Raw genomic sequence first — 15913 nt, forward strand, 5'->3', positions numbered from 1 at the left:
CCATATTCTTTCTACACACAAGCATCACCTCCCATATTCTCTCTACACACAAGCATCATCTCCCATATTCTCTCTCTACACACAAGCATCACCTCCCATATTCTCTCTCTACACACAAGCATCATCTCCCAGTCTCTCTACACACATGTAACAAGCATCATCTCCCATAGTCTCTCTCTAAACACAAGCATCATCTCCAATATTCTCTACACACAAGCATCATCTCCATAGTCTCTCTCTACACACACAAGCATCATCTCCCATAGTCTCTATACACACATCTTTCCTCCTCCATCTCACACAGGGCCTAACTACTACATCTTAATGACTAAACCAACAGCAGTCCATATCAGTGGAGCCACAAAACATTAGCCTTCACTTATCACTGAGTGCTCCTATAGGAAACAACGGCAAATACGGTTAAAACAACCACACTCTATGGATTTCCGCAGTCCAAATGGAATTATGTACAACCACGCTTTATGGTCCCCTGTTATCCAAATGGAATTGCATAAATGCGGCGGCAGTGGTGGTCCATCCTGAGCACTGACCCATGAAACTGGACCCCGGGCGTATGGGGTTGGAGGACTGAGAACAATTATGGGTCAGGGGGATATACGTCTATGTACATTTACGACATGACCGCCAGACCGCCGGAATGGAAAGAGGAGTCAAGAGCGCTAACCGCCTGGGGTTGTCGTTGCCCCATCATGGTTTCCAGGGGATGGGGTGAAAAACAATGCAAACGCAGGAGGTTTGTGGGTGTGCAGTGGTGAGGGGGAGAAAGGGCAGGCGGATAAATTCTGGACATGAGAGTGATGGGAATGATGCTGAGAAAGCAACTCTTTGTAGTTAGTAGTACCACCTCCACATCAAAACAGGAGGCACGGTGACTTTGCTTCAGCTTGTCACTCTCCTGGGGAATAGTTACGCAACTATGCACATTCCACTGAGGAATAGTTCCACAACTTGTACACATTCCACTGAGGAATAGTTCCACAACATGTACACATTACACTGAGGAATAGTTCCACAACTTGTACACATTACACTGAGGAATAGTTCCACAACTGTGCACATTACACTGAGGAATAGTTCTAACAACTGTACACATTACACTGATGAATAGTTCCACAACTGTACACATTACACTGAGGAATAGTTCTAACAACTGTACACATTACACTGATGAATAGTTCCACAACTGTACACATTACACTGAGGAATAGTTCCACAACTGTACACATTACACTGAGGAATAGTTCTAACAACTGTACACATTACACTGATGAATAGTTCCACAACTGTACACATTACACACTGAGGAATAGTTCTAACAACTGTACACATTATACAAGGAATAGTTCGAACAACTATACACATTACGCTGAGGAATAGTTCCACAACTGTACATAGTTGAACTACAGAGGAATAGTTCCACAATTTGTGCATTATACTGAGAAATACGGCATAAGTAGGAGGGGGGGGGGTTATAGGGTGGGCGGTGATGAAATCAAGAGTAAGCACAGTCAAGCAAGTAGAGTGTGATGGTAAGGTAGAGTAGCTGGCCCTCTGATAGCACAAGTCGAGTTTCCTCTCCAGGAAGATGCTGCATGACGTAGGAGACTTGTCCAGCTAGAAGGCTCTAGCATGCCAAAGACTACACCCCAACATCAACATCCGATTGGTTGACGAATACGACAAACCATTACATCTCCCCATGAAACTTTGCAGCAGAGGGGATTCATTCGAAATCCTGAATTGTTTTTACAGAGACAGCACAGGTGGAAAATCTGATTGGATAAAGGCTCAAATGTATAAAGCACATAGAGCAATGCAATTATGTTAATAGACTGTGTGAACGATCTTTGTAAAATACATATAACATTCATGAAAATATAGGCTATATTCAATTATAAAGAATATAATTTTCAGATTCTGACAGCAGAGAAGTCTTTGCTGGCCTGACGGCTCACCTATGCCATCTACCATGTCTGGTCTTCTGTCTAGTACCTGTAGAGTTCTACTTGCATCCATGTCTGGTCTTCTGTCTAGTACCTGTAGAGTTCTACTTGCATCCATGTCTGGTCTTCTGTCTAGTACCTGTAGAGTTCTACTTGTATCTACCATGTCTGGTCTTCTGTCTAGTACCTGTAGAGTTCTACTTGCATCTATGTCTGGTCTTCTGTCTAGTACCTGTAGAGTTCTACTTATATCTACCATGTCTGGTCTTATGTCTAGTACCTGTAGAGTTCTACTTGTATCTACCATGTCTGGTCTTCTGTCTAGTACCTGTAGAGTTCTACTTGTATCTACCATGTCTGGTCTTCTGTCTAGTACCTGTAGAGTTCTACTTGTATCTACCATGTCTGGTCTTATGTCTAGTACCTGTAGAGTTCTACTTGCATCTACCATGTCTGGTATTATGTCTAGTACCTGTAGAGTTCTACTTGTATCTACCATGTCTGGTCTTATGTCTAGTACCTGTAGAGTTCTACTTATATCCATCATGTCTGGTCTTATGTCTAGTACCTGTAGAGTTCTACTTATATCCATCATGTCTGGTCTTATGTCTAGTACCTGTAGAGTTCTACTTGCATCTACCATGTCTGGTCTTCTGTCTAGTACCTGTAGAGTTCTACTTGCATCTACCATGTCTGGTCTTATGTCTAGTACCTGTAGAGTTCTACTTGCATCTACCATGTCTGGTCTTATGTCTAGTACCTGTAGAGTTCTACTTGCATCTACCATGTCTGGTCTTATGTCTAGTACCTGTAGAGTTCTACTTGCATCTACCATGTCTGGTCTTCTGTCTAGTACCTGTAGAGTTCTACTTGCATCTACCATGTCTGGTCTTCTGTCTAGTACCTGTAGAGTTCTACTTGCATCTACCATGTCTGGTCTTATGTCTAGTACCTGTAGAGTTCTACTTGTATCTACCATGTCTGGTCTTATGTCTAGTACCTGTAGAGTTCTACTTGTATCTACCATGTCTGGTCTTATGTCTAGTACCTAGTAGAGTTCTACTTGTATCTACCATGTCTGGTCTTCTGTCTAGTACCTAGTATAGGGGCAACAGTGGCTCGGGAGGTAGAGCAGTCGTCTGGCAATCCGGAGGTTCCCCGTTCGATTCCCGCTCCTCCCAGACAGCGTGTCGATGTGTACTTGAGCAAGACACTTAACCCCTAATTGCTCGCGATGAGCAGGTTGACACCTGGTATGGTTGCCTCTGCCGTCAGTGTGTGAATGTGTGAGTGAAGGGTAAAATGTGAGTAACAAATTGTAAATCGCTTTGGATAAAAGCGCTATATAAAAAAGGTTCAAGGTCCATCTACCATGTCTGGTCTTTAGTCTAGTACCTGTAAAGTTGCAACCTCTAATAGGCTGGCTGTCTATACTCACAGTCTGTGGTGGGCCTCCACTCTGCGGCCTGTAGGCCCAGTCTACAGACATCTTGCTGGTGGGCCTACTGGTGGAGGTGAAAGTACAGGACAAGGTGACGGAGTCTCCGTCTGAGGCGTGGAGCTCAGCTGGAGAACTCACTGTGATGGAGCAGACTGGACACACTGGATGTGGGGGGGGCAGACAATGGAAGGAAATGAGAGGGAGAAGTGATAGAGAACGTGGGTGGATACAGGATGGAGCAATAGAGGAGAGGGGTGAATAGTGGGAGAGAGAGAAAGAGAGAAAGAACAACATTAAAACATTGTATTATCAATTTGTAAACAGAACCATCATTGACAAATGTGTTTATCCTGTGTGCCAAGTCCTGAACAGGTCCAGACTTCAAAGTGGTAGAGGTAATGGTCAGCATTGAACTCAAAGGCACATTTTTCTAGGTAGATGGTGAACTGAAGGACACTAGCAGAACACCCGTGTCAACTTGCCTTTCTGTATTTGGCTGGCTTGCTACATCTCTGTCTGTCAAGGCCATTTTTTACAGGGGAGATGGAGTAGCAGTTACTATGCTCCTGAGTCTCTCTAGCTGTGTTTTATTGTTACATCTTCACTCGCTCCGAGCAATCAGCGAGTATGGTCGTGGTAGCGTCCTAAGCACAGGAATCCCAAACAATGAGCTCACCCTAGATACTCATAAACAAGAATTCAATTCCAAGCGGTCTCTCAATTCAAATATAAATGTATCTGGCTAATCTCAACTGAATAGGTTGAGATTAGCCTGATAAAGGTTAATCTCTTGTATTTCTAGGTTTAAATACTAGCGTCATCTTGTTGCAGCTGCTTACTGCACAATGTTTATTCTTCAGGCAAAATTCTCTCTCAGGAAATTAAGGCACAATCCATGACGTAGGCTATTTAGTTTATCGACCTAAACTTTGGGTAGGCTATATTGACATTGTGTCCTTAAAGAGTTTGACATGTAGATGGAAAACAGTCTAAGCCCATCACAACTCAAAATATAGTTCAGTTTATGTCTATAAGCAACATCTATTATGGAGCCTAAGCAAACTTCTTACAGCCTCAACATCATGCGACACTGTTCCATATCGTCAGGCCTTGTATCAAAAGCTCAGATAATAGGATTTCAGAGTAGATCACTAATTATAAACAAAGCCAGCAAAATCAGACCATGCTGCAGTGATAGACATCCTGCAAATCCCTCTCCAAATTCAGGTTTGACACACCGAATAGTAGGGATGCACCGATCCAACTTTTTCAGTTCCGATACCGATACCTGGGCTTTGGGTATCGGCTGATAGCGAGTACAGATCCGATACCCATTGTTCAATTAATAAACTGTATGCCTCACTGTGTGGAAGATACTGGGATAATTCTTTTGTGCAAGGCAACATCAGGCCTGACTTAAAACATTACTTTCCTAACTTAGTGAAACAAAAGGTAACAAATGAACAGATGTAAATGTACTGAATTGTTATTTATTAATTAATATATTTAAAATCCGAATTTTCAATACCCGATCCAGCTATTTTAGTCATAACGGGGCCGATATCTGATATCAATATCGGTGCATCCCTACCGAATAGAACTATGTTGATGTTTACAATTCACAGTGAATGAGCGAATGCATACCATTGAACCCAAGTGTGAGTCTATCTATTGTCTGATGCAGAGAGAATTGACCTATCTCAAGCCCGCCCTCTTTTCTTGGTCCTGCAATCAAAAAGGTCACTACCCCACCAAGTGAAGCAACAGTTGTGATTGGAGAATCAAGAAAAGAGGAGAGGGCTTGAGATAGGTCCATTAGCCTCAACATTAACACATTGGGCGCCATGGGTTATATCCATCAATATACCCAGTCTGCCACCGTTGAAAGCCTATGGAGATGTTTACCTTCTTTGCAGGGCTATAACTTTTTAAATTGTATTGCTATATTGACATTACTATGGCCCATTCAACATCGATTATCTATCGTTCATTCCTGCATTCATTCATTCATCGTTCAGGATGTGGGAACGTTATATTTTTTCATTCATACATTGTTGTGTTAATACCGTCTAGAATATAAGTGTTTTTAAGCTTTTCTGCTGTAATTCCAAAAACTAGAGTTATAGGCCCTGACGCATATGATAGATTATCGATTGGCATTTCTTTCCTATACACGCTATATTAAAAAATTCAAATGTATATGATCGGTATACATTAGGGATGCCCCGATCGATCAGCCACCGATCGTTATCGGCCGATAATCAGTATAAATATGCGATCAGTGAATTCCGATAATGAGTCATATTCGCCGATCGCGGAAACCGATCAAGCGGAGATCTCACTCGCTGTCTGTCTCAGACACACAGGACCTGCAAACTGCCGCTGCTCCTCCTCCCTAGCCCTGCCCGCACCCGTGTAGTTTGTAAACACAGAGGAGGAGGCTCCTCTGCTCAGTCTATAGTGCATTCAACCTGAGCAAACGTTAGCTACCTAGCTATCGTTACTGTTTAAACAAAATGACCCAGTCAACTATTCACTTTTAGTATGCATTGTCTAACGGTATTTAGCCGGCTAGCTACTGATAGCTCCCGATATCAACAAATGCTCCAGCAAGTCTTGTAGTGCATGTTGATACCTCCGTTAGCTCGCGTTAGCTGACGTTAGTTCACTGTTCAAAACGAAATGTCCCATTCAACTAAATAGTTCACTGAGGCGGCGTCTTAACGTTATATATCCGGCTAGCAGTAGCTACAGATAGCTCCTGATATCAATGTCTTATAACATTGACTCGATGCGTATTCGAGCTGAGGACTTGCTGAATGTGATTTAACGTTATACCAATACTAGGGTCCAGCTGCAGCGCCGGAGGGTCCAGCTGCAGAGCTGGAGAATCCTGGCCGTAGCTGGAGGCTACTAGTACACACAGACAGTGGAGCTGTTTGCAGATAGCGAGCATTTTGACTTGTTGCGTGGTGGCGATGTCTCGCAGATAATACAAGTACAAGTCTAATTATATAATATATATATTTTATAAAAAAAAATATATATATAAAACAATTTTAAATTTTTTTTTAATAAAAAATTATCGGTATCGGATCGGTATCGGCCGATATGGCTCACGACGATCGGTGATCGGTGGCAAAAAACGTGATCGGGGCATCCCTAGTATACATTATGCTTCATCATGCGTGAAGGAAATGGGGGGGGGGGGTCGTTTATAATTCCTTGATAGTCAGTAACGGCTTTATTTAGTATGGGTTGATCAGATGGTTTGCAGTGAAATTAATGAACAATCGGGCTGAAAATAACGTTACTGTCCTCTTACCGTTCGCCGATGAGACTGGAGGAAAAAGATCCCAATTATTTGACGTCGATCTCCTACATCCATTTCCGGTTTGTATGGCGCAATAAACGCCGAAATCATATCGATTATTACGTTTAGAAAGCGATCCAAATGCAGTATAGTGTTTGTCTGGATCCACGTAACAAGATGCGACAGCCGGAGGGATTTCCTCGACGCACCGATCACCACTTCCGGTTTTGGCAAGAGTGTAACTCGCCCGACCATCCACCAGGAGGCGGTATTGAGGCGTTGCAATCTCATACAGGGTCCCACTCAGGGAGCGAAATTAACTTTTTGACTCACCGGCCAGTGGCGGGTAGATGGGAAGAATCTACCCGCCAAGCATATTTCTTACCTGCCAAATTTTTTTTTGATTAAAAAATATATATATATATTTTATATAAAAAAAAATTTTAAATAAAATATATATTATATAATCATACTTGTAGTTGTATTATCTGCGAGACATCGCCACCAAAATAAGTCAAAATGCTCGCTATCGGCAAACAGCTCCACTGTCTGTGTCAGCGTTTCCGTTAGCCGGTAATTACCGGTAATTGACCGGCAAAATATGTTGAAGTCCGAAAATTTAAATCTCTCCGGTCATAATGTCCGGTGAAAATAATTTCTCTAGGCACAACAATTTTATTATTTGAATTGTATTAAAATAGGCTAAAATTAAATAGCCTATGCGATGAACGAAACAATCATTACATGTTGCTTCACTCTGATAAAGCGCGGATGGCGCCGCTCGGATGTGAATCTTTTTTTCGTTCTTTTTTTGAGCCTGTCTGGCCACCATAACGACAAACAGGTATACGAGCGAGAGAGAGAGATGGCCAAAACAAGCTAAGCTTAACAAATATTTCATGAAACCAAGCACAAGCAGGTCTAATAATAATGACAACGAAGATGAGTCTTCTGAACTTGAAGTCACAGAGACCGCTGATGCCGTGGTGAAAGAAAACAGAAACAGAAATGTCGAGCGTTCAGGCCCGAGTGGAAAGTTTAATTCTCCTGGCTGAGGTGCGACATTATATCCACATTTTCCAGTTCACTGATCCAGCCAGGGTTACCACAGTTAATTCTGGAACCTCAGATCCCCGCTGATCATGGAGTTCTACAGTATCGCGTTGGATCCATACACGTATCGATTTTTTCGAATGGTGATCAGGAATTGGAATATACCAGTTGGATACCATCTGATGTCAGGTAAGGACTCTATGTTATCAGTGTTAGGATAATCAAGAGTAAGTTTGATGAAGTTATAAGCTGTTTTGTGAAATGTCTTCTTTCGGTTTCACTGTAAAAGTCCGAGAGGAAATCAACGGGGCGATTATCCGCGCGCGGCCGTAATGTGCTTGCGTGCACGTATAATATTGATCATCTAGCGTTTATTTGAAAACGATTCATAAAAAGGCAGACGAATATCAACGTTGTGGAATATTCCACTAAAAGACGATTTTCATAGAATGCTCCAGAATGAGCTGTTTTTTATCTGAAAACGGGGGCTTTTCTAACTGCTCTGAAACGGAGCGATAAACAGCCTTGACAGCACTGACTGGATAATGCGATGGGCAGATTAAGACACATAGCCATAATTTAAAACATAGATTAGGCGATATTAACGTTAACATTGGCGCCGATGGTGGCATTCAGCCGGTAAAAAGGAAAACCAGGCTGACCGGAATTTCTCGAATATGTCCGGGGATAGAAATCTTGCAGGACACCCAGACCGGCACGAATATGTTCTAACGGAAACGCTGGTCTGTGTGTATACTTGAGTAGCCTCCAGCTCCAGCAAGGATTCTCCGGCCCTGCAGCTAGACCCTATATTCAGCTAGACCCTACATTCAGCATGCAAGGATTCTCCGGCGATGCAGCTGGACCCTATTGGTATAACGTTACGTTTCTTTTGTCAAATCACATTCAACATGCCCTCAGCTAGAATACGCATTCAATCAATGTTATAAGACATTGATATCAGGAGCTATCTGTAGTTACTGCTAGCCCGGTAGATAACGTTAAGACAATTTAGTTTACTGGGACAGAGATCTAATGTGAGCTAGCTAACGTGAGCTAGCTAACGAGGGAACGGAGGTATTATGCACTCGAGTCGACTATTGCTGGAGCATTTGTTGATATCAGCAGCTATCAGTAGCTAGCCAGCTAGATACCGTTAGACAATGCCTCGTCATGTATTAAACTAAAAGTGAATAGTTGACTGGGTCATTGTTTAAACAGTAACGGTAGCTCATGGAGGTCCGATATAGACTAGAGCAGACTGCCCGCATATCGCAATGGTGGCGTTTCAGGAAGTAAACAAGCCAAATGAGAGCTTCCGATTGGTCATTTGCTTTCTTTCTCATGAAACCAGTCACGTCACTCTACTGTGATTGGACCGTTGACTTGAGTGCAATGTGGGACTTGTAGTTTTTTAACGATCTCGCGGCGGAGAAAAAAAAGACGAGAGGCTATAATCTGTACTCGCTAGGCCTGCCGCGATAAGCAATAAATCGATTAATTGCCGCGATAATTAAAATGAATGCAATGATTTTGACGGGCGCGATTAATTGCTATTTGCGCGTTTGTTTTAATGAGGCGGACCCAGTGCCCCTTGTCAGTCACTGTCCGTGTTGGGAGGCTTTACTACAGAGCACAGCACAGGTTTAACGTTACTCATACAAACAGAGTAAACACAGTTTTCAATCAATCAATCAATAACAACATTAACGAGACCCTCGTTGTGTCTATTCTGCTAACGCTAACGTTACCTCTCATTGTGTCTATTCTACAAGCGTTAACGTTAGCTGTAACGTTACCAGTCGCGTCTATTTGCTAACGTTAGCATTAGGTAATAACCGGTTTAAAATGGATGGTGATTACCTCACGTTGTGTCTATTCTACTAGCATTAACGTTACTCATACAAACAATCAATAGCGAGTTATATTGATCACGCTATGTACGATAGCATTGCTAAAACGCTAGCACAACATTAGCACCTAACCTAACAACAAGCCTTAACAAGTCAGCGATCTTTTTGCGAGACTAAACTCTCCGCTCGGTGGCAAATTGTGTTGATGTCGGTTTTGTTTAATCAATAAATGAGGCAGAATACACAGTGACTGTATCCTTTGTTTATTGCACTTGTGCCTGCTGCAAACATAATGCTTATGAAATCCTAGAGACGCGTCTCTATTCTGACCAATCAGTGGTCTGCAGTGTTTCACGTGACTTTTCTGGTACCCAAAGTACCTGATAATCGCAACAATACTTCCGGTCCGGTCGGTGGGCTTCAAAATAAAAGTCTAAAACACCGGAAAAGACGGGGCGGTGGGCTTCAAAATAAAAGTTTTGGGAAATAAATTTCTCCAAAAAAAAATTCTCTAACCGGTCGCAATAATATCGCTTATCGCGATATTTTCGGGGGCAATTAATCGCCCAGCAAAATGTGTTATCGTGGCAGGCCTAGTACTCGCACAATCAAAATAAGAGTATCGTTATGAACTACACGTCTACACGCCACACGGCGGGCAGCCCTCTAAGTGTCGAGCGCCAAAGGTAAAAACTGAGCGCCCGGGGAGCTCAAGTAGCTCACCACGTACCGCGAGCGCTATTTCAGCGCCGTGGACAACCGTGCTCGTCACGGATCTGGGGTTTAGCGAGTTCGAATCCCGGACTGCAGCCGTGCCTTTCCCAGAGTGTCTTCCCCCCCATCTGAACCCTTTCAGCCTGTTTCTGTCGGTCATCCTTGACCAGAATAAATGTGATAAACACATAAAAGAGCCAGGGGAATGGCCAAAGTTAAAAAAAAAAAAAAAAAAAAAAAAAACTGAGCGCCCCTGGCGGGCGGCGGGCTTTAGTTTCGGTCCCTGGTCCCACTGCAGTCCGGAGGTTGGCTGGATGAATTATGAATGCCATGGCGAAAAAATTAAATATTGATCCCAAAAACTGCGTAAGCCGTTCTTGGCATTCAACGCATGGCGGGCAAAAACGGCATAACTCGTTCTTGGCGTCCAAAGTGTTAACAGTGCCTGTTACTAGGCACTCACAATTATTTTGGTCAATATTGAGACAATTATTTAAACACGATTACTAATTGACTTTGTAAACAGCATGCATCTAATGAAAACAAATGAATTTCCTTGAACTTTAACACATTGAGTGCCAGAAACGTAGATCTACGTCTGTTTCGTTATTTCTTTTATTCGCTATTGCCATTCATAATCCATCGAGGCACCTTGTGCATGCTGTCCTGAATGTGTCCGAGATCGCAAACGGCCAATACCGCCGCCTAATGCCTTGCGGCCGCTATTGCACTCCATTTGAAACGATGTGGTTTGTTTTCTTGGCCGAGCTGCGGCGTGGGGGGGGGGGGGGGGGGGGGGGGGGGGGGGTTGGGGTCTGAACACTCCGGCAAGACAAGCGGTTTCCTCGATGAGGGTCCCCGCCCGCCAGATCATCTGCAATGCTGGATAACGTTAGAAACGATTGCAATGAAAATTTGGAGTGATACAAGGTAAGAACTATATGTTACCAATCTTGCGCTGATCCGATGATTTTTTCGCCGTGATTGATTGCAGCGTGTGTCTGTAATGTACTATGTAGCGTTTGCCGTTGGTGGCGCTCTAAGCATAGAACCCCCCCCACACACCCTTGTGGATGCACGAGGAAACATAATACCGATAATCTAGTGTTGAGATTTCAGATCGATTCAATAATCAAGCGAGAAATGGCACGATAAATAGTGAAATGCAGATAAGGGCTGTTTTGGCTGCGTTCCCTGGGATTACACAGAATCGCTCTGGAACTATGCTCGTATTAACCACGGTATAAAACGGAAATGTACTGATGAAAAAATTATCTGTTTTTTGCATGTTGACCGGAGGAAACTCACTGACAATCGACAGCGTTATTAGATCCATAGCTATAATATTTAATATAGGTTTAGCACTGCAAAACACCGGCATTTATCTCATTGAGCAGAACGTTGGCACTGAAGGCCCCCTGCTGAACGGCACTTGATGTCTTAAAAAGGTGCTGTAAGTGGTATTCTGTTGTATGTTAAATTAAGTGGTTTACATGTTAAAATAATAGCTCTTCATTCCGACAGCCATCACTGGTATGTTGTTTTCATTGTTTGGTCAGTAACATGGGTCTCCCAGTCCCTCCACACTGCAGTTTACAGAAAATAAATGTCCTGGTAGCGTCTATGCCTTCTACAACGCCGCTCGGTTTCCGGGTTCCTCCGATTGGCCACCAAGCCCACGTGACAGCGCGCTAGCACGCCCCTCTTATCGCCCACTCTCGCACTGTGAAGCGGAAGCGCCAGCGGAGCGAGGCGGTGGTTTCTCCCCGGCTCCGTGCGCCGCTGATCGGTCCAGCTCCAGCGGCCGTCTTCCGCCTGCGGTATCCTCTCTCCGAGGCGGCTCGTTCTTATTAATCCCCCATTGTTCAGGTCGACATGGTCGCACAAACACCCGTTGGAGGAGTAGTGGGGGAGAAATGAATGAATGAGAACTTTATTTAACAGATTGCAGAATGGGTACAATACAGTACGGCGCAATACACACAATTGTTAAGGGGATGCAGACCAGAGAAAGACATTTGTCTTGTTTACATCAGGGTCCCCCATTTTCAATTCATAACGACATTTATGACATACACAACATAGGAGTAGTGGGGGAGAAGAAGAGGAATATTTTTAAATAGCAAGAATTATCGACTGGCAACTCTGTGCTCGTCAGACATGTTAATGTCATGCATGTTGTGTATGTCATAAATGTCGATATGAATTGAAAATGAGGGACCCTGATGTAAACAAGACAAACGTCTTTCTCTGGTCTGCATCCCCTTATACAATTGTGTGTATTGCGCCGTACTGTATTGTACCCATTCTGCAATCTGTTAAATAAAGTTCTCATTCATTCATTTCTCCCCCACTACTCCTCCAACGGGTGTTTGTGCGACCATGTCGACCTGAACAATGGGGGATTAATAAGAACGAACCGCCCTCGGAGAGAGGATACCGCAGGCGGAAGACGGCCGCTGGAGCTGGACCGAGTCAGCGGCGCACGGAGCCGGGGAGAAACCACCGCCTCGCCCCGCTGGCGCTTCCGCTTCACAGCGCGAGAGTGGGCGATAAGAGGGGCGTGCTAACGCACGGTCACGTGGGCTTAGTGGCCAATCAGAGGAACCCGGAAACCGAGCGGCGTTGTAGAAGGCATAGACGCGTCCTGGTATCCTGTTTCCACTTTATCCAATCAGGAGAGATTGCAAAAATTGCACTGCAAAAATGGTCAGACAAAAATAAGGAATAAATAGTTTTAAGCAAATCTGTGTCCTTGAAACAAGTAAAATAATCTACCAGTGCAGTAAGCAAATTTGCCTTGGCAAGATTTCTTGAAATAAGTATGTACACTACAAATATCTAGGGTTATCTCTCCTGATTGGATAAAGTGGGAACGGGATACCAGAAAATTTATTTTGTGTTTACTGCAGAGGAGGGACTGAGAGACCCTTGTTACTGACCAAACACTCTATATCAGACAGTGATGACAGTTGGAATGTAGAGCTATTTTAACACTTAATTTATCAAAAAGATACCACTTACAGCACCTTGAAATATAGCCTAATTCGACTGAAAAACTAAAAGTCAATTAGGTTGTTTTCATAATCGTTGGAAGACAAAATCGTAATTTGAAAATTTATTAATTGCCATGCCCTACCTGTTACGCTTCAATCATATTGGCCACTCTGACATACATTCACTATCAATACATTGCACCCACACACCCAACACAGTATCCAACAGTGGTAATAGTTTTAACAGAAAGGCTAATGTGTAGCCCCTAACAAGACCCCCTGATGTATACAAATGGTATGTTTCATACAGCATTTATACTCTGTAAAGAGTCTAAGTCTGAGGGCATAAATGAAAGATAAAACCCTACTGTACTCCATTTCAAAGCAAATGTCTCACTTCAAACTGCCTTTCCTCTCCAAGGACGAGTAAGAGAGTAGCCTACGTGACTATGTCACGTGTCATCAGCTTGATCTGAGCTTAGACTGACAGGTTCCATTAAAGACCAAGAGGACTGATGATAAGGACAATGTTTATCCTGCTCATGAGATATTTAATGTCATCCGCCTGTCATCTGTAGAGACCTCTGGGGGTGGGGGTGATCGGGTCGACATCATCAAGGACGTTATCGCTCTATAAAAGTGGAAATCACACTGAAAACTCTTTAAAGGGGAACAATCCTTGAACTCTCGAGCTCGATGGATGTTGACATTCTCATAATTAGTGCCAGGCTGGGAAAGTTGGCAGCAAACCACTAAACAGGCTAGCATGTCAGCCAAAAGCTGACGCCTTGATATTGAATTTGTGATAGACTATTTGAAAGCTGTTGGACCAATAAAAGGTCAGACACGTGTGGTAGCCTAATTAATTTATTGGTTTAAGAAAGAAATAGCACATAGACAACCATCTATAACCATTAATGGGCTTCTACATTTCTATAGAGCAAATACTTTAAAAGGTGACTAACCTATTAATAAAAGGCCAACTATTGACATAGCACTGTTAAAAACCATGTTTATATTTGGCATAGACACCATGTTCCACACTCTGCATTCCAACTGTCAGGAACCTGCCAGGCTTCAAGCCTTGCAGACTATGTTACCCAATTATTATAGCTGTGTCCACAGTTGACAACAGTCTAACTCTAGGCTATGTTGGTGTATCATTCACAGTGTAGTGCAATGATAGTACTATCTGAGCTCAATGATTCCAATAGGGCTACATAGTGCTTTAAATTGTGTTATTCTAGTCGTGACGTTACCCAATGGTGTGTGTAGCTGTGTGTGACATGAGACTCAACATGATAAATACTGTAATTAAGCTATTTTTTATTGACATAAATGCCTGCTATAAATATAATGCCCACTAGGACAAATGTGAAATCCACGATAGGATATATTATATAATTAGGCGATGTCACACAAAAAAACTCAACGGTGTTTGATGTTGGACAATTAGAAGTACAATTAAAAGGCTGTTTAGGCCTAGCCTACTCACCAAAACAAACGACCAGATACAACAATAACACGTTATTCAAGCTAATATTCCTTAGGCATATTCGAAGCATTTTAGATTTTGAACGGGCTTCGCTAAAAGCGCGACGATCAAAATTGGCAACCGGAGTTAAACTGTCGGTTGTTCTACGTCCATAATAATATGTTCTTCTCATGGCTCAGTCGCTCCGCTCGTTCCGTGGGAAGCAGCGCCGCTGTGACTCCAGGAGCTGCGACTACCTGACAAACAGGTGGATCAGGAAGTAGTGGAGTTGACGACATGGAGAAACGTTGTTGACGCGAGGCTTTATTTAAAATAATCAGTAGAGGAGTGTGCACTATGCCACTAAAGGCAGCTCCCTCTGGTTATTTAATAACTAGTATTCTACCCAATTGTTTTATTGATGATAGGTGTACCTCCATTCCTCCTCTCATCAATGATTTATTCATTTTGAGATGTTTATAATAGATTATATAACGCTAGTGTTAAACGTCCCTGCTTCAGCGTCCAGACCGTAGTCGGGACCCACAGGGCAGGGACATGAGCTTCACAATCAACAGGTGGCAACTGGCAAGCAAGACTCGGAAACGTCGACTTTGTTATTGAGGGGTTAATGGAGCTACACTACTTGTATACACAGGGGCAGGGGTGCGTTGCTGATTGCAAAGCTGGTTGCACTGTGTTTTAATGACGCCACGCCGCGCTCCCGCGCATAAATGTTCCCTCGCATACATACGTACAGACTAAAGACCACACGTTTTGTGTGAATGTATCTGAGAATGTATTTGAACACACCTGACGACCTGCGCTAATAGGCGTGTTTTAGATTGGCGAGGCGGACGCAGGTCTGCACAGTTTTTACTACAGCTTGCTGCATGACGGTTAGAATGTTGTCCGACTTGCTCTCGAAATCTGACTAGGCGAGCCGCGGAAATCTCACGGGAGCGAGCCACGCACAGCCTTCAGAGCTAGGCGCCACAGTACCTCTCCAGCGAGCGTCTATACTTTCCGTAGCCGCATTTCTGGCAAGACGCTCTCCAGTGGTGCAGTCGTAATATGGGAACTGGTAACACGCCACGTGTGCGTG

General features: G+C 43.4%; 1 protein-coding gene across 1 annotated transcript in view; it reads right to left on the reverse strand.

Moving 5' to 3' along the window:
* The window catches only part of mpzl3 (myelin protein zero-like 3), a 46702-nt gene extending 31656 nt beyond the window's left edge, over positions 1–15046 (reverse strand). Inside the window, exons 1-2 of the mRNA XM_084331771.1 lie at positions 14830–15046; positions 3403–3566 (exon numbers count right to left, since the gene is read on the reverse strand). Coding sequence (XP_084187897.1) covers positions 3403–3566; positions 14830–15001 — 336 coding nt within the window. The 5' untranslated portion in view covers positions 15002–15046. The remainder of the gene's footprint in view (positions 1–3402; positions 3567–14829) is intronic.
* Between the last annotated feature and the right edge of the window lie 867 nt (positions 15047–15913).

This window comes from Notolepis coatsorum, assembly GCF_963971535.1.
Source record: "Notolepis coatsorum genome assembly, chromosome: 1".
Lineage (NCBI taxonomy): Eukaryota > Metazoa > Chordata > Actinopteri > Aulopiformes > Paralepididae > Notolepis > Notolepis coatsorum.